This window comes from Dendrobates tinctorius, unplaced genomic scaffold (genome assembly GCF_039654945.1).
Source record: "Dendrobates tinctorius isolate UK_male_01 unplaced genomic scaffold, ASM3965494v1 ptg000388l, whole genome shotgun sequence".
NCBI classification, from domain to species: Eukaryota; Metazoa; Chordata; class Amphibia; order Anura; family Dendrobatidae; genus Dendrobates; species Dendrobates tinctorius.
In genome coordinates, this window is record NW_027362054.1 from 2,667,495 (window position 1) to 2,687,970 (window position 20,476).

The 20,476-nt window shown below is 42.0% G+C and overlaps 1 protein-coding gene across 5 annotated transcripts in view; it reads left to right on the forward strand.

Annotated features, from left to right (window-relative positions):
* The window catches only part of WNT10B (Wnt family member 10B), a 96,827-nt gene that overhangs the window by 63,235 nt on the left and 13,116 nt on the right, over positions 1 to 20,476 (forward strand). For all 5 annotated transcript variants that reach the window (XM_073563451.1, XM_073563454.1, XM_073563450.1 and 2 more), the window contains one exon: positions 5,002 to 5,264. In XM_073563451.1, the coding sequence (XP_073419552.1) occupies positions 5,002 to 5,264 (263 nt within the window). The remainder of the gene's footprint in view (positions 1 to 5,001; positions 5,265 to 20,476) is intronic.

Genomic DNA, 20,476 nt, shown 5'->3' on the forward strand with positions numbered 1-20,476 from the left:
GTTATGACTGTGCAATTGAGTTGATGCCTGGGTGTAAATTTCCCAAGGGTCGACTTTTCAACTTATCAGTACCAGAACATGATGCTATGCGATCCTATATTAAGGAGTCATTGGAGAAGGGTCATATTAGACCATCCTCGTCACCTTTAGGTGCTGGGGTTTTTTTTATGTGGCGAAGAAAGATGGTTCATTAAGACCGTGTATTGATTATCGTTCCCTTAACAAGATGAAGGTTAAATATCAGTACCCTTTACCTCTGATGTCTGATTTATTCTCCAGAGTTAAGAGTGCCTGCTGGTTTACTAAGCTTGACCTCAGGGGGGCATATAATCTTATTCGCATCAAGCACAGGGATGAATGGAAGATGGCGTTTAATACTCCGGAGGGACATTTTGAGTACCTGGTGATGCCTTTTGGGCTCACTAATGCCCCTTCTGTCTTCCAGTCCTTTATGAATGATATTTTCCGTGACTTTGTGGATAAGTTTTTGATCATCTATCTGTATGATATTTTGATCTTTTCTAGTGATTGGGATTCTCATGTGGAACACGTCCGGACTGTGTTCTGGATTTTGAGGGAGAATTCCCTGTTTGTTAAGGGATCGAAATGCCTCTTTGGTGTACAGAGGATTTCATTTTTGGGATTTATCTTATCTCCATCGACTATTGAAATGGACCCGGCCAAGGTACAGGCCATTTATGATTGGGTTCAGCCTACTTCTTTGAAGGCCCTTCAGAAGTTTTTGGGTTTTGCTAATTTCTATCGTAAATTTATAGGTAATTTTTCTGGTATTGTCAAACCACTGACTGATCTGACCAAGAAGGGCGCTGATGTGCTGAATTGGTCTCCTGAGGCTATCTCAGCATTTCAGGAGCTTAAGCAGAGATTTACTTCAGCTCCAGTTTTACGGCAACCTGATGTCTCACTTCCATTTCAGGTGGAGGTAGATGCTTCTGAGATTGGTGCAGGAGCTGTTTTGTCCCAAAAAGACCCTGTGACTTCTAAGATGAATCCCTGTGCCTTCTTTTCTCGAAAGTTCTCCCCATCTGAACAGAACTATGACGTGGGGAATCGGGAATTGTTGGCCATGAAGTGGGCATGTGAGGAGTGGAGACATTGGTTGGAGAGAGCTAGACATCAAGTTGTGGTCCTCACCGATCACAAGAATTTGATTTATCTGGAGTCGGCCAAACGCTTGAATCTTAGACAGGCTAGATGGGCCTTGTTTTTCACGCGTTTTAATTTTGTGGTCTCTTTTCTTCCGGGCACTAAGAATGTTAAGGCAGATGCCCTTTCTAGGAGTTTCTTTGCTGATTCTCTTAGTGTGACCGAGCCTACTACCATCCTAGGTGAGGGGGTAGTTCTTTCTGCCATTTGGCCCGATTTGAGAAGCGCCCTGGAGGAATTTCAGGAGGATAAACCTGAGCGTTGCCCTATGGGAAAATTATATGTTCCTGACCAGTGGAGGAAGAGAGTGATGTCTGAAATTCATTGCTCCGCATTGGCTGGTCATCCAGGTATTTTTGGTACCAGAGAATTGGTGAGTCGGTTCTTTTGGTGGCCTGCCTTATCTCATGATGTCAGGAATTTTGTACAGTCCTGTGGGACTTGTTCTCGGTCTAAACCCTGTTCTCGTTCTAGTGGGTTGCTGATGCCCTTCCCGGTGCCCAAGAGGCCATGGACCCATATCTCAAAGGATTTTATTTCTGATCTTCCTGTCTCTCAGAGAATGACTGTTATCTGGGTGATTTGTGATAGATTTTTGAAGATGGTCCATCTTGTACCACTCCCAAAGTTGCCAACTTCCACTGAGTTGCTGCCCTTGTTTTTACAACAGGTGGTTCAGTTACATGGGATTCCTGAGAACATTGTGTCCGACATAGGAGTCCAGTTTGTTTCCAGATTCTGGAAAGCCTTTTGTTCCAATCTGGGAATTCAGTTATCCTTCTCCTCCGCGTTTCATCCCCAGACCAATGGACAGACTGAGAGAACAAACCAGACCTTGGAGTCTTATTTGAGATGTTTTATATCTGCTGATCAGGATGATTGGGTCTCATTTTTGCCCTTGGCCGAATTCGCACTGAACAATAGAGCTAGTTCTGCCACTTTGATGTCACCCTTTTTCTGTAATTTTGGGTTTCATCCTCGATTCTCTTCAGGGCAAGTGGAATCTTTGTCCTGCCCAGGTGTGGACACTGTGGTTAAGAGAATGCAGCAGATATGGGACCAAGTGGTGGATAAGTTGTCACTCTCTCAGGAAAAGGCCCAGCGATTTTCCAACCGGCATAGGACCATTGGTCCCTGGTTTAAAGTGGGTGATATGGTTTGGTTATCGTCTAAGAATATTCCTATGAAGGTTGCATCTCCTAAATTTAAGCCAAGATTTATTGGTCCATATAAGATTTTGGAAATTCTTAATCCTGTTTCGTTTTGATTGGCTCTTCCAGTTACGTTCAAGATCCATAACGTATTTCACAAATCTCTGTTGAAGAGGTTTGTTGAGCCAGTGGTTCCTATGGCAGCACCTCCTGAGCCTGTGTTGGTTGAAGGCAATGTGGAATATGAGGTAGAGAAAATATTGGATTCTCATTTGGTTAGACGGAGACTCCAGTATTTGGTCAAATGGAAGGGTTATGGTCAGGAGGATAATTCTTGAGTCTCTGCCTTCGATATTCATGCCAATAGATTGGTTCGTGCTTTTCACCGGGCCCATCCTGATCGGCCTGGTGGCGTGGATGAGGTTTCAGTGACCCCTCCTCAAGGGGGGGTACTGTTGTGAGTTCATTCTCTGGTTCACCAGTTGTGAGTTCTCCTTCCAGACTCCCTCTGGTGGTAACAGGAGGTAGTCAGGCTGATTTGATCGGTGGAGATCTGCCACCTGAGAATGAGGATGACGATTGGACCTCAGGAGTCTCAGATTGGATTTAAGACAGCCGACGCCCTTTTCAGTTGCTGGTGATTCCTTCTGGCTTGTCAGCACTTGGTTTTCAGCTCTGTTTCAGTCATCTAAAGCTAAGTTTTTCTGCTAATGTTCACACTTGATTTTGTTGGTCTATTCAGTTTTTTGTGTGGTCAGCCATCCCCGGCTGGGGGCTGTGCTCAATTTCCACTCTTATTTATCAGTATTTTGCCAATTTGCTTTTTGTCCCTTACTAGTTTGGTCTCTTTTTGCTCTGTCTCAGAATATTTCAGAATGCTGATATAGTGGGAGAAGTCTAGTGACTTCAGGGTTAATTTTGCTATCAGAAGTGTTGGACATTATTTTTGTAGGGTTTTTTGCAGATTGACGATAGTGTCTTTCCTTTCCTTCCCTTCCCTTTCTAGTTAGTTTGGGCCCCATCATTTGCTCAGCCTATTTTCCTGCCTGTGTTTGTGCCTTCATCTTGTTTCACCGTCAATACATGTGTGGGCGCTATCTATTCCTTTGGGGTCTGCTCTGGGGCAGTTAGTTTTCCCCTTTTCATGATTCAGGCTTATTTAGTCCTCCGGCTGTGACGAAGCATCTAGGAACATCGTAGGTACGCTCCACGGCTGCTGCTAGTTGTGTGGTAGGATCAGGGATCTGCAATCTGACAAAGACATGCTCTAAAATATTATGACAGGTGCCTGTTGGGAAAATCAGTAGGAAGTTCTGCCCCCTGTGTTCATGTGTAGTAAGGCCTGTTTGAGTGAATATTATGATCTAATATTGGAGTTACCAGGGTTAGCGAGGTAACCAGAGGCTGCTTACACTGCTATCCACTCTGCCTTTCTGATCTAATAAGGGAGATACCAATGATGCAGAGAATAATAAGAGATTGTTCACACTATTGTCCACCTGTTTATTGGATCTATCACTGGAGAAACCAGCGGTGCTGAGGTAAGAAGAGGCCCTTCACAATACTGTCTACCATTTATATCCTATCTAATTCTGGAGATAAAAGGGTTGCTGAGATAAGAAGCTGTTCACACTGATGTCCACCTTGTGTATCTGACCTAATACTGGGGATACCAGAGGAGCTAAGGTAAAAAGAGACTGTTCATACTGTTGTCCACCCTGTTGATACCAGGAGTGCTGAGGTAGGAAGTATCTGCTCACACTACTGTCCATTCTGTTGATACCAGGAGTGCTGCGGTAAGAGGAAGCTGCTCACACTGAGGTCCACCATGTCTAAATGCTGAGAGGCTGCTGTGATTTGGAGATAGCTTAAACAGAAATGGTATATGTTATCTGCATGAAACAGGATCAAAACCTTCTATTGCACATACTCACAGGCACCTGAAAGGTTTTTATTAATGTAACAAAACAGCAGCCATTTTAATGTCTTATTGTATAATAATTTATCTCCAAAATTGGTTGTGATTTACTAAATAAAAGTATTTAGGAATGTACCGTATTTATAGTTATGTTTCCTTTAGTTTTTTAGTACTTCCAGCTCAATACAATTTATACTGTGAATTTCATCAAGCATAAAGGGTTTGTCCAGTGCTATAATATTTTTTTACTATGTGCCTAAAAACGAAGGTAACTACCTGCTTGTTCTATTTTGTTCTACCAAGTTTCGGCTCAGAGTGGTCGCTCACCGCTGCTGCTGACGATTCACATTAAGAGTAGCTCCTCTTCTTCTGTTCCACTCTGTTGACGGGTTGTGCAGCTAAATCGCTGGCAGGAGCGGTTGTTACTGCTCTATTCCAGGAGACATTGGAGCTGGGCACAATGACCTGCCTGCTAGTACTTAGGACTGCAGTAAAAAAAAAAAATATACAGTATAGTCCTGGATAACCCATTTAATCTTATCACAGAATATAGGTAGAAAAATATTTAATAGAGTTTGCAACATTTATGACTATTTGCATAAAATCTTACTACAAGTCCATAGTATTCAATGCTGTCATGTTAAAATCTACTATAAATTGATCATTATTGGAGAGTTGCATTTTTGTGCTCTCCATGCAAGACACTACTTTTTGTCCATCTTTCTGTACCATGTAATCTTTTACTTATATTTTCTCTCTTTCCAGAGTACTCTGCAATGATATTTTGGGTTTAAAGTTGCCCAATGATCCCATACTGACTCCAAACACTGTCTGTTTGACATTACCTGGCTTAAGTAAACGCCAACTTGGACTTTGTGTGCGCAGTCCTGATGTGACAGCTTCAGCTTTACAGGGAATTCAAATAGCAATCCATGAATGTCAGCACCAGTTAAAAGGGCAGCGCTGGAATTGTTCCACTTTGGAGACCGGGGGCAAAGTACCACATGACAATGCTATCCTGAAAAGAGGTAAGGTCAATGTTGAAAAATACTTGGGTTATCTATGACATACAATTCAGTTTTACAACATATTTAAAAGTAATTTGTCAGCAGGATTTTGATACCTCATCTGAGAGCAGCAAAAGGTAGGAAAAGAGATGCTGGATCCAACGAAGTATCACTCAGTTTACTGGGTGCAGCCGTTCTGACACAATCAGAGCTTTTAGATGTAGAATGAGGATAAATTTTAGGGAGCAAAAACAGTGCAACAGGGTCTTATCCAAGAGAAAAATTCAATCCGTTAAAAAGGTTATGCTAACCTAGTATAGTTATGTGTACACAACATTTTTATAGCATAAAAATCCAGCTGCTGCAGGTCCAACGCATCCTCAGACAGAAGAATCACAGGAAGGGAATATTGTGGTAATTGATGTGATGAATCCAGGTCTACACAACTGGTTATTTGCGGTTTCTTTATTTAGCCTAAATGTTTCGATGTACTACAGGCTTCTTCATCAAGTCAAAAACCACACCATGCAATACAATACATATACATTTATAACATTAAGAAAATGTGAGTAAAGAAAAAAATGCAAGACAGGGAATGAATAAAATATAATTAGTATTTATTGGAAAAAAATGGGAAAACAAAAAAGGTGGATATGAAGTTCAATGGATGGCTGCAATAAAGATAGTCTATGAAAGAATGGATATGGTAGTAGACCAGAGGGAATAATCAAGTTGATTTTAAAAAAAGTGCAAGTGCAACATGTATGTACAGTCCAAGAACCTGGGATAAATAATTTGTAGAAATATATATAGTAGCAATCAGCTAGCCGAATAATATAAAACTATGTATATATATAAATATATGTATAAGTTGATAAATTAATCAATGAATAGGGGCAAAATTGCCAGCGTATAGCTTAAAAAGAAAACCCACAAGATTTCAGCTAGCTGAATGAATACTGATTATATGAATGCAAACAACGAGGTTCACAAATAAAATACTTAGTAATACCTCATTTCTTGCATTCATATTGTTAGTATTCAGTATAAATAGTTGTTCGCCACAAGTATAAATCTAATAAACTACAAAATGATTAAGTCTCACTAAAAGAATAGGTATATTGGGCACTTAAAATAATACAAGCATATTAAAAAAAAATCACATAAACATTTCATTTTTTCATTCTCTGTAAAAGTACAATGTTTATACAGTCGGAATAATATATATTTCATACACTGCCAATTTTGCAAGTTTTCCCACCTACAAAGAATGAAGAGGTCTGTAATTTTTATCGTAGGTACACTTCAACTGTGAGAGAGAATCTAAAAATAAAAATCAGAAAATCACATTGTATGATTTTTAAATAATGAAATTGCATTTTATTGCATGAAATAAATATTTGATCACCTACCAACCAGTAAGAATTCTGGCTCTAATAGACCTGTTAGTTTTTCTTTAAGAAGCCCTCCTACACTGCACTCATTGAATGTATTAATTGCACCTGATTGAACTCGTTACCTGTATAATAGACACCTGTCCACACACTTAATCAATCACATGCCAACCTGTCTACGATGGCCAAGGTCAAAAATTTGTCTAAAAAGACAAGGGACAAAAGTGTAGATCTGCACAAGGCAGTGATGGACTGCAAGACAATAGGCAAGCAGCTTGGTGCCAGCACATGTCCAGGCCCATTTGAAGTTCACCTATGACCATCTGGATGATCCAGAGATGGCATAGGAGAAGCGCATGTGGTCAGATGAGACCAAAATAGAACTTTTTGGTATCAACTCCACTCGCCGTGTTTGGTTGGAAGAAGAAGGATAAGTACAACCCCAAGAACATCGTCCCAACCGTGAAGCATGGTGGGGGAAACATCATACTCTGGGGTGCTTTTCTGCAAAGGGGAGAGGATGACTACACCGTATTAAAGGAAACTTCCTTCAGTAAGAACATTGAAGATGGGTCATGTCTGGGTCTTCCAGCATGACAATGATACGAAGCACACAGCCAGGGCAACTTAGGAGTGGCTCCGTAAGAAGCATTTCAAGGTCCTGGAGTGGAAAAGCTTTTGTGGTAGCTGAATCTCAATGTTACCCCGCAACAGCCCCAAAACCTGACAGATCTGGAGAAGATCTTTATGGAGGAGTGAGACAAATCCCTGCTGCAGTGTGTGCAAAATTGGTCAAGAACTACAGGAAATGTCTGACCTCTGTAATTGCAAACAAAGATTTCTGTACCAAATATTGTGTCCTGTTTTGCTATTGTCTCACCTATTTCATGCAATAAAATGCTAATTAATTTTGTAGAAAACATTTTAAAATTCTGTCTCTCATAATATTCTTTGTAGACAGGAAAGCTTGCAAAATCAGCAGTGCATCAAATACTTATGTTCCCTACTGTATATACTGAGGCTTAAGACTGGGTGAGGGACGGGGCGGAGCCTGAACGTTGGTGGAGCAAGAAGCAGGAAACCTGAGCTCCCGGACAAATGCACCAAAAGGGGCTCTAATATCACCAGAGCCTTCTTTTTATACCATCCCCGCATTACAACCCAAACCAGGACCCCACTGGATCGCATAGACCCTGAGTGGCAAGTCACGTTCGGGATAAAGAAGGGATTCATATAACTGTGGCCCTGCAGGCGGGAGATTGCCGGAGTGGCGGAAGGATATACTGCTAACAGCACCATCGCCTCGGGTAGAGGACTTCACCCCTGACCCAAGGCTGTCAGATAAGAGAGACCCCGGAGCTAACCCTCCCCTGCAAATAAGGTACCATTGCGAAACCCCCTGACCAGGACACATAAAATCGCTACTATTCTCATAGCTGGGGGACGGCTACAGAGAGTGTGTATCACGCCGCAGCATTGAAAATAGTCCCGTCGGGCTTGCAGAAGACACGCGGCCCGGGACCTAGAATAGACGTGCAGCGGCACGCTTCAGCCTCCTCCCCTCTCTGCAGTCAGTGAGAGAGATCTGAGGAATTCAAGCGTCTCCTGGAGCTGAGGTAACATTGAAATAACAGAAGCAAGGTGACGGAGTGTCTTAAGCAGAGGGGTCTGATTCAGGGGACAGAGGACCAGGAGAGCATGGTCATTCTCCCTAACTCCGTAGCAATGAAGGAGATAATCAATTAATCAAGTGGGGGCCTGAGACTGTCTGACCCGAGGGGTGCGAGGAGAGAAGGGAGTAATATAAGGAGCCTTAGATCTGTATTAAGCGCTCCCCCCCCACCAGTGCTGTCCCTACATCTTTCATCCCCCCCTTATTTGCTTTCTAATTGACCCATGTTATACCTAGCTGTACGAATATAAGAGAGGATTCTCTGGAAAACCAGCAGAAAGTGGTTATAGACTGCCATCTAGTGACCAGAGCCAGAACGACATCTCTTTCCATTGTTTATCACTTATAAGATTGGGCATAAAATGGAACATTAGCTAAATTCATAGCCAGCGAGAGGAATTCTAATCTTCAAACTGCTCTATTCTTCTCTGCTTTAGATAACTGCAAAAATGGGGAGATCCAGCGTAAAAACGCAAAAAAGCATGCCCAAACCTACAAAGTCCACTACGCAAACAGACATGGATGACTTTCTTACAAAACAAACGGTTCCGTCAGATTCTCTTAAACCATCCAAGCTTCGTGATTTGACCTCATTAGGAGATTCAGATTCTGAACCGGAGAGTGACTCTGACACGGGCAGCACAGCGAGAGAGGCCTTAGTCACTCGTTCGTTCATCAAACGTATATTGTCTAAAGCTCTTGAGCCAATAGGACAAGAACTTGCAGAGATAAAACACGACCTAAAACTTCAAGGCCACAGACTTGAGACATTGGAAAATTCGCAAGTTGCCATGACGCAAAGTTCGAACGCTGTACTAGACTCTTTAAAAGTCCATGAAATCCAACTACATACAATTCACACGGTGCTAGAAGATCATGAGAACAGAGAACGTCGTAACAACATAAGAGTTAAAGGCCTTTCTGAAACGGTGGCCGTTGAGGCGTTATGGAAAGCAACACAAGAGATATTCAAAGAACTACTTAATGAATCAGATCCGCAGGAAATTGAACTGGTGAGAGTACACAGAGCATTGCGTCCGAGGCCTTCTCAAGGGGAAACTCCACGAGATGTGATCTGTCGCTTCCTCGATTATCGAGCAAAAGACTTAGTTCTTCGCAGAGCGCGGGAGGCGCAGGAGATCTCGTATGAAGGCTCACAAATTAAACTTTTCCAGGATTTATCGGCCAGCACTCTCAGGAAGCGGAGGATCTTGAAACCGTTCACTGAAGCATTGATAAAAAAAGGCGTCCGTTTTAGATGGTTGTTCCCGTTTGGAGTACATATCACAAATGGAGAAAAAGGTATCTCAGCAAGAACATCACAAGACATCAAAGAGGCATGTGAGTCCTTGGGGATTGAGCTGGAGGCCTACCCGGATCTGGAGTCCTTTCATTCGGCGACCCTATTGCATCCGCTGCCAGATGACCCGGCGTGGCAGATAGCCCTGACGCCAAAATCACAAAGGCTGAAAAGGAAGCTGACAAAGACCTCGCTTCCTAAGGACTCCAGAGACAATACTTGATCTTTGGGTTAGACCCAGATTTTGCAGTTAAGTTTTTCTTGGTGTCTACCCCAGTTGGGGTATTGAATGTGGTTGAAGCAAATCTGATGGGGTTGGCGTGCTTTTCCAAATATGGGTAAGCACTGCTGCCACATCTATCCAATAATTCGTTGTAAGGTTTCAACCTAGATTTAGTTACAGCCCAAACTGGGCATTCTCCTAGAATGGAGCATTTCATATTTCATATTTAGTTTATAGGCTGATTGGAATTTTCCTCAAGCTGGCATTCTATGAAACAATGTCAGTAGGTAACTATGGTACGTTGGCATATTGGTCAATGATATTGTGCAACTTAATAACATGGATAATGTTAATATTGTGTTCTCCCCCTCTTTACCTTTCTGTTTTCTCTACCCTTTTCTTTCTTTCGTCTGGTCTACTTGTCCTAGACCCCCTCCCCACACCTATAGGCACAAGGGTTCGTCCCCGTCGTGAGCTGCAAGGATGCTGCTGTGTACAGAAACATGATGGATTCGGATAAGGTACACACATTCATCTCTTTTAACGCACATGGGCTGAACTCTCCAAACACTAGACGCCACACATTACAACTATTCAAAAAACAGCAGGCAGCAGTATTGCTTATTCAGGAAACGCACTTCAAACCGGATAAATTGCCCTCCTTTGAAAGCTCGATTTACGATAAATGGTTTCATGCGACAACCACCCAGTCCGGTTCCAGAGGAGTGTCAATAGCAGTGGCAAGGGGAGTGCCCTTCCAGCTAAGAGAAACTATGGCGGACCCTCAGGGTCGTTACATCTTTGTCAAAGGCCTACTAAACGGTGCCCTGGTAACATTGTGCAGTTTATACGCACCAAATAAAAAACTATTGAGATGGGTACTCTCAACACTGAAAAAAATTGATGGCTTTAGAGAGGGTGCATTGATAGTGGGTGGGGACTTGAATGTTGCATTAGAGCCTTTGCTAGACACGACTAAACAGAAAAGTTCGCTCTCACCTAAAGATCTTTACAGAATAAAGTCACAACTGGGATCTCTACAATTGATTGACACATGGAGATATCTAAACCCCTCTGACCGAGACTACACCTTCTACTCCCACCCTCATAAATCTTACCACCGTTTAGACTATATTTTTATATCCAGTAAAATGCTTGCCAATATACAACAGGCGAAAATAATTCCGAATATTTATTCCGATCACTCTTCGGTTTTGTTAAAATTCTCATTATCTAAAGCCTTTCCCCGACATAGAGTATGGCGGCTCAATGAGTCAGTACTTGGAAGTACCGAGGTACAGACACGTATAAACAAAGTGCTCTCCCAATATTTTGAGCAAAATGCTTCACCAGAAATTTCCTCACAGATACTATGGGAAGCACATAAGTCAGTTGTCAGAGGGGAGTTGATATCTATCACTTCCTTTCTAAATAAACTGCAACAAAAAGAAATCCAGGATCTTTATGATAGTATATCACAGCTGGAGCTTACACATAAACATAAAATAGATCAACATAGCTTAGAGAAGCTGCAACAAAAAAGACAGCAACTTAAAGACATATTAAACTCGAGATCTGCTAAGCTATATGCAACATGGAAAAACAGAATGTACGTCCATGGAGACAAAGCATCCAAATTAATGTTATCGCAACTAAGGAAGCGGCAGTCACGTACGCTGATTAACTCAATTAAGAATGAACAAGGGTTCAGCTCGCAAGCTCCTGAGCACATGGAGCGGGCATTCCTTGACTACTATAAGAAATTATATAATCTCCGTCCGGAAGATAACGCCGATTCCGCACTTAAAAGAAGCATGGACACTAGGTCCTTCCTAAGCACTTTAGATCTGCCTGTCTTGTCTGATTCCCAAAAACAATATCTTACTAGACCTTTTTCACTGGGGGAGTTGCAGTCCGCCCTGTCAAAGTGCCCGAAGGGGAAAGCGCCCGGTCCAGATGGATTCTCAGCACTTTACTATAAATCCTTCTCTGGCCTCCTACTCCCACATTTATTGAACGTTTGCAACGCAGTTTTACAAGGCCACCCATTGCCAAACCAAATGCTTACAGCCAGAATATCCCTAATACACAAAGAGGGGAAGGATCCTGAACAATGTAGTAGCTATAGGCCAATCTCTCTCCTTAATGTGGACCTAAAAATCCTAGCAGGGCTGATGGCAAAAAGAATGGCCAAGTCATTGCCAAATTTGATTTCCTTAAATCAGACCGGGTTTGTGGGTGGAAGGGAGGGAAGGGATAATGTCCATAAAGTATTGCACCTTCTTCAATACGCAAAAAATCGTAAACTACCATTGATGCTTCTTGGAACAGATGCAGAGAAGGCCTTTGACAGGGTGGACTGGGTATACCTACGGGAAGTGCTGATCAAGTTTGAGATACCCGAAGCGTTTATAGCAGCCGTAATGGCAATGTACGATAAGCCCACAGCACATATTAGGATTAACGATTTTACAACAGATGCATTTACTATAAAGAACGGAACAAGACAGGGCTGTCCCCTATCCCCGTTGTTATTTGTGCTAGCAATGGAACCTCTCTTAAAGGCCATACAAGTACATGAGGGAATAGAGGGTATTCGCATCAATAAGACACACTATAAAATAGCGGCATTTGCGGACGATCTTTTAGTCTTGATGACTAATCCTTTGCTGGGACTCCCAACATTGATGGCTCTTATAGATCAATATAGCAAAATTTCCAATTTTAAAGTAAATATGTCTAAGTCGGAAGCGCTAGACATACATATATCCCCGAATACCTTAGCTAAACTAAAAAGTACATACCCATTCACCTGGCCAAAACAATATATCAAATATTTAGGTGTAAAGATAGGAAGATCGGATAGAGACCTTTTTCAACAGAATATTCCCCCCCTAATTGTCTCAGTAGAAACCATCATGAAATCATGGAGGGACTCGTATGTGTCGTGGATGGGAAGGAAAAATTTACTGAAGAGCCTAATCTTACCCAAGTTTATATATATTTTCCAAATGCTCCCTATAACCATCCCCAAATCGTATCTTTTTAAAATTAATACATTATTCCGCAGATATGTTTGGAAAAAGCAAAAGCCCCGATTAGCATACAGGACATTAACATTAAACAAATCAAGGGGTGGGATGGGTGCACCAGACATAATGAGGTACTACCAAGCGACAATGCTTACCAGAGTGGTAGACCTGTTACGGTCTCCTAACAATAAGCAGTGGATTGAGGTGGAGGAAGCCCTAGCACCTTATCCCCTGAGATCCATCCTTTTGGCATATCCTTGTAAAAACATAAACAAAAATCTACCTAATATACACACCAAAGCTACCTTAAAATTATGGAAGGGATTGGTGAAAACTCTAGTTCCCCCTTTGTCCCCCTTACTCAAGTTGGCAGATATAATGCCACATGCATCTTATTCCCGAGACAGTGATGTAATCAAACCCGGTTCCCTGGCAAATGTAGCGGTTGATGACCTCTTGGCGGACGGGGCACTCCCCTCCTTTCAGGAACTGAAGAAGCAACCAGGGCTTTCCAACTAGACCTTTATACAATTCGGCTCTATAAGAGACTCCTTGGCACGGTATCTTTTAGGAGCAGACGTTACCCGCCCACTGACTGCATTTGAGACTCTCTGTGCAACAAAGGATAAACCCAAAAAGATAATGTCGTCTATTTACCAGATTTTAAATATAACTGACTGTTGTCTCAAAAGAGCTTATATAACACATTGGGAAAAGGATTTGGGATTCAAGTTTACCCCAAATCAAATATCACACATTTATAATTCATCTCATGGCCCATCACAATGTGTTAGAGCACAAGAGAATTCCTTTAAAATAGTCGCCAGATGGTATATTACACCACAGCAGAACACTTATTGGCGGACGGGGTCTTCTGCTAGATGCTGGAGATGCTGTGATTCGGAGGGAACATACTTACATATGTGGTGGTCCTGTCCACCCCTGCTGCAGTTCTGGCGACTAGTAGAGGATTATATCGGGGAAATTGTGGGCAAAAAGCTTACTTTGACACCGGAGATAGTGCTTTTAAATTTTCTGTCACCGACTGGACATAAAAATACTGCTCTGTTGACTCAACACATTCTTTCAGCAGCGAAACTTTTGATACCTATGAACTGGAAGTCAACTACCATTCCATCTATATCCCAATTGCAAGAGAAGGTAGATATGCTATATCAAGTAGCCAAACTGGCTGCCTTGGTGAATGGCTCACTTTCAGCTTTTGAAAGAGTATGGCACCCATGGACCCGATTCAGATCCATTAGTAGAAGTTGATAAGGCTATGGTGGCCTCCTTGCTTGGCTTTATCAGAGTGGACGAAATCCTTGTTGCCTGGTGTTCCCCCCCCCCTCCCCTTATCTCCCTTATATTCCACCCCTATATCCCAACTTCTTCCTCTAATTACTTGACCTCCTGTCCCTTTACTCCCTATACTGTTTTTTTTTTCTCTTCTCTTTTCTTCTTTTTTGTTCTTCTTCATCTTTGTTTGAAATCATGGCATATGTGATGTAGCAGGGGCGTGTGGATGGGAAGAACCCAGATTTGAACCCAGATAATCCTGCTGCTGGAAGTTCCTTTAAGGCTGTTGGTGTCCTTAAACCTCTATATATCAATAGTTTTTGCCATGAATTGATATTTCAAACTATCTGTTTATCTCCCGAAAAGTGGAATTTGTAGGTTATATAATAATTTTGTAAGCTACCCTGTTGATTGCTTTCTTTCGGATGTAACTTGCAGATTTCAATAAATAAAACATTAAAACAAACAAGACTGGGTGAGGGACAGCAAAACTCTGCTAGAAAGGTGAAAGTGTGGAAGACAGTTTCATGTTACAGGTCATACACAATGACAAGATTAAGCACTGCAAAAACACAGATGCAGACTGAGATTTTGAAATGTGCTGTTCATGCTCCTTTAAAGTGACACAAAGAACTGGGAAATATTGGGGGCCATAGATACAAAGGTCGACCAAGAAAACTTAGTGCAGCATGTGACTCATGTGTCAAAATTTGAAATATTTGGCTGTAATAGAAGGCAATTTGTTCACCAAAGGATTGGAGAACAGTATAATAATGAGTATCTGCAGGCAACAGTAAAGCATAGCGGAGATTCATTTGCAAGTTTGGGGTTGCATTTCAGCAAATAGAATTGGTGATTTGGTTATTATTATTAGTGTCCTCAAAGTTGAGAAATACAGGCAGATTCTTATCCATCTTGTAATGCCATGAGAAAGGCATTTTATTGGTTTCCAAATTTTTTTAGAGCAGGACAGCGACCCCAAACATGCACTTAATGTCATTAAGAACTATCTTTCGCATAAAAAACAAGGAGTCTTGAAAATGATTACATAGCCCCACTGAGCCCTGATCTCAACATCATTGAGTCTGTCTGAGATTATATGAAAAGACTAAAGGGCATGTCACACTAAGCGATATCGCTAGCAATATCGCTATAACTTGTGACGTTATAGCGATATTGCTAGCGATATCGCTGTGTGTGATACTTACCTACAACCCGCTCCCCCACTGGTTATCGCTGATCGCGCGAGAACATCCAGGACTGTTTCTCGTCGTCAGCTTCCTGTTGCGCTTCCTGCTGTGGAGACGAGCGATGTGTGGACGCGGGCGAGAGGACGCAGGATCGCCTCGTCTGACAGGTAAGTAGCGACCGCCATCCCCAGCGATGTCGCTAGTGATATCTGCCTGTGTGGCAGCTCACTAGCGACCACTTAGCGATGCACCAGCGATCCTGACCGCGTCATATCGCTGGTCAGGATCGCTGGTACATCGCTAAGTGTGACAGTACCTTAAAGGATTTGGCAAGCTTACATCCACAAAAGATCTGTGGTTAGATCTCCTACAGTGGCTTACAAAAGTATTCACCTCCGTGGCATTTTTCTTGTTTTGCTACCTCACAACCTGCAGTTTCACTGTTTTTTTTTGAGAGTTTGCATCAGTTCATGTAAAGAACATACCTTAAACTATGAACATTTGGTTTTCATTTTATTGTGAATCAAACAACAAATAGGACAAAAAATTAAAACTTTAGTGTGCACAACTATTCATCCCCTTAAGTCAGTACTTTATAAATCCTACTTTTGTGACAATGACAGCTGTATGTTGCTTTGGATATGTCTCTATGAGCTGTCCACATCTTTGGGATTTTTGCCCATTCCTCAAAGCAAAACTGCTCCAGCTCCTTCAAATTAGACGGTTTCCTCTGATAAACAGCAATCTTCTAGTCTGACCACAGATTCTCTTCTGCACAATAGGATTAAGGTCTGGGCTCTGACTAGGCCATTCCAAAACATTTACATGTTTGCCCTTAAACCACTTGTGTGTTGCTTTAGCAGTATGCTTTAGGTCGTTGTCTTGTTGGAAGGTGAACTTCTGTCCCATTCTCAAATCACTGAAACAGATTTTTCTGAAGAATATCCCTTTATTTTGCACCATCCATATTCCCCTCAACTCAGACCATTTTCCTTGTCCCTGCTGCTGAAAAACATTCACACAGTATGGTGCTGCCACCAACATATTACACTATGTGGATGCTGTTCTTGGGGTAATGAGCTGTGTTGGTTTGGTATCAGACATAACATTTAATTTTGGTCTCAACTGACCACAACACCTTTCTCCATACATTTGGGGAGTCTCTCACATGTCTTTTGGCAAACTAAAAATGAGCCATACAATTTTTTTTGTGTAAGTAAAGGCTTTTTTCAGCCCACTCTTTCATAAAGGCCACCTCTATGGAGTGTACAACTTATTGTGGTTGTATGGACAGATACTCCAGTCTCTGGTAACTCTGCAGCACCTTCAGAGTTACCCTTTAGTCTCTGTGCTGCCTCTCTGATTAACGCTTTCCTTGCCTGGCCGGCCCGCTCATAGCATGTTTGTTGTGGTACCATGTTCTCTCCATTTGCTGATAATGGATTTAATGGTGCTCTGAGTGATGATCAGAAATTGGGATATTTTTTATAACCCAGACCTGACTTGTACTTCTCAACAACTTTGTCCGTGACTTGTTTGGAGATCTCATTGGTCTTTCTGGTGTTGTTTGGTTAGTGGTGTTTCTTGCTTAATGGTGTTACAGCCTCTGTGGGCTTTCTGAGAAGGTTTGCATATACTGACCGACCCTGTGACACTTAGATTGCACACAGGTGGACTTCTGTTATGATTGAGTCACCGTAGGAGGCAAAAACAGAAATGCTAGCTAAGTCCAGAAAACCAGAGAAGTTGGCAGCTATCGGATTGCAGACCCCTGAACCTATCAACACAACTAGCAGTAGCCGTGGGGGGTTCCTACGATGCCCTAGACCCCTCGATCACAGCCGGAGAATTAAATAGGCCTAAAGAAAGAAAGGGGAAATCTAAACTGCCCCAGAGCAGACCCCAAAGCAATAGGCAGCCCCCAACATATAATGACGGTGAAGCAAGATGAAAATACTAACACAGACAGAAAGACAGACTGAGCAAAGACGGGGCCCAAGCTAACTAGATAGAAAAGGACAGGAAGGCTGCTGTCTGCAATCCGTGAAAAACCCTATGAAAATAAGAGCCAACAGACTGACAGTGAAAAAGGCCCTGAAGACGCTAGGCTTCAAAAAAGCTATGTCAGTACTCAGGAATATTCTGAAGACAGAGCTACAGGCAAAAGGAGATTCAGCTCACCCCAGCAGGGAATGGCAGAATACAGTAAAGCAAGGAAAACAAAAAACAAAACAAAAATGCAAACAGGCAAAACAGAAAACTTAGCTTTAGAGGAGCAGGAATCAGACTGGTGTCCTAGAAGTCCACAGAGAAATCACCCGCAGGGCAGAAGGGCGTCGGCAGCCTTATATCCAGTCCGTGACTCCACTCAGCCAGTCATCCTCATTAGGCTCAGGTGCCTGATAATCAGGCTCATTACCTTCCTTTACCAGAATAGGGAGTTCACCAGACCTCAGTGACGAAGGGGAAAATGAACTCACAACAGACTTCCTTTCCGATCTGACTTATGAAGGTAATTGCTTGCACCAGAAATTTTTAGGGGCTTCATAGTAAAAGGGGTGAATACATATGCACATGCCAATTTTTATTGTTATTTGATCACATAAATTTAATTTATCCCTATATTTTCCTCACTTCATCACCTTAGATTACTGCTGATACATCATACACAAATCGTATTACAAAAATACTGTAAGCCACTGTAGATGGAAACAACCTCCCTGCTGAGCAAAATCAAAAACTGTGTGCAAGTTTACCTAGATTCTGTTTAAGTCAAAGGGTCACACCAAACATCACACCAAATGAATTTATTTAGATTATCATTGTTGAAAGATGGCTCCTGGGACACTTTGGAGAAATGGCCATACCACTGATTCCCTGGTTCTAAGTCTAAATCAATGTAACGCTGGGCTGTTAGTGTACCTGGAATGAAGTCTAGAGGGGTCGGACTTTCATACATTATTCCACCCCACACCATAACCTTAAGAGTAGGACCAGTGTGATGTTCCTTTATAAATGCCTCTTCATGATGTTGCTCACATGGTCTTGTCAGATGTGTGTACTGATCCATTCTGTACTGCAAGTGAAATTAAACTTAAGAATCATAGAATCATAGAGTTGGAAAGGACCTCCTGGGCCATCTGGTCCAACCCCCTGCTCAAAGCAGGATTCGCTAAATCATCCCAGTCAGATGTCTGCCCAGCCTCTGTTTGAAGACTTCCATTGAAGGAGAACTCACCACTTCTCGTGGCAGCCTGTTCCACTCATTGATCACTCTAACTGTCAAAAAGTTTTTTCTAATATCTATTCTGTGTCTCCTCTCATTCAGTTTCATCCCATTGCTTCTAGTCTTTCCTTGTGCAAATGAGAATAAAGTTGATCCTTCTACAATGTGACAGCCCTTTAGATATTTGTAGACCGCTATTAAGTCTCCTCTCAGTCTTCTCTTTTTCAAACTAAACATTCCCAAATCCTGCAACCTTTCCTCATAAGACAGGGTTTGCAGACCGGTCACCATTCTGGTCGCTCTTTTCTGAACTTGCTCCAGTTTGTTGATGTCTTTTTTAAAATGTAGTGCCCAAAACTGGACACAATATTCCAGATGAGGTCTGACCAAAGAGGAGTAGAGGGAAATAATGACTTCACGTGATCTAGACTGTATGCTTCTGTTAATACATCCTAGAATTGCATTTGCCTTTTTGCTGCTGCATCACACTGTTGACTCATATTCAGTCTGTGATCTATTAGTATACCCAAGTCTTTTTCACATGTGCTGTTGCTTAGCCCTATTCCTCCCATTCTGTATATGCTTTTTTCATTTTTATTGCACAGATGTAGTACTTTGCATTTTTCCCTGTTAAAAACCATTCTGTTAGTTGCTGCCCACTTCTCCAGTTTATTTATATCTTTTTGGATCCTCTCTCTCTCTTCTCTAGTATTAGCTATCCCTCCTAGCTTTGTGTCATCAGCAAATTTAATCAGTTTACCCTCAATTCCTTCATCTAAATCATTGATAAAGATGTTGAACAATACAGGGCCCAGGACAGAGCCCTGTGGTACCCCACTTGAGACATTCTTCCAACTGGATGTGCAGCCATTTACGACCACTCTTTGGGTCCGATCACTAAGCCAGTTATGAATCCACCTAACAGTTGCCTTGTCCATTCCATACTTAGTCATTTTTTAAATAAGGATTGTATGAGATACTTTGTCAAATGCTTTGCTGAAGTCAAGATATACTATATCTACAGCATTTCCTTGATCCACCCAATCAGTGATTCCGTCATAAACTTCACATACCAAGCATAACGTTTCAAATAGTGTCTACCCAAACCATCAGAAAGTCTTTGTACGGCATTGGGCTATGAGTCAGATGTCCAGCTGCAAGTATTTAATTGACCTCACAACACCACTCTCAAAAACTATCAATATGCAGAGCAAGACAGCAATGGAGGCTTTTCCTGTTCAAAAATGAGTTTTGTTTTTGTCTTTGATGAAATGATAGCCAGACATTGGACTGAACACCATGTGATCGACACTGTGACAAGGCCTTCACAAGGGAACATGAAAGTGTCCCAGGAGGTAACTGCACGTGACAATGCAAGGCCACTTGTTGCTTGTGCAACTGTGAGCAAGCCTTGTGTGGCTTAAACATGTTACCTTATCCTGCAGCATCTCCAGAATTGTCTCCCACCAAGCACATCTGTGACATAAATTATTAATTGAAAAGGAAGCTGCCAGCAGTGGAATTTGATGATTTGTGCATTCAGCGTGGCAGAACATTCCTCAGACAACCATAAATAACCTCACTGATAGCATGCCATGGCATGTAAGTGCGTGTACTTCTGCAAGTGGCACTCATACTTAATACTGAATAAATTGAGATGTTTTGAAAATGCTGCTCCATTTTTTCATCATTTGCATATCATTAACATGTCTATCGATCTTGTAATTTCCATAACTCCATGAATTTTCCTTCTTGGTGTTGCAGTTCCAATGCTGAGAAGTGTATAACTACTGTATACATTCCTTCATTAGTATGGATTATATATTTCCAGCCTCTTTGACTATTCCGGTTTGTAATATAAGCAATTTAATAAAAAGACTATGGCCTGATTCATCAA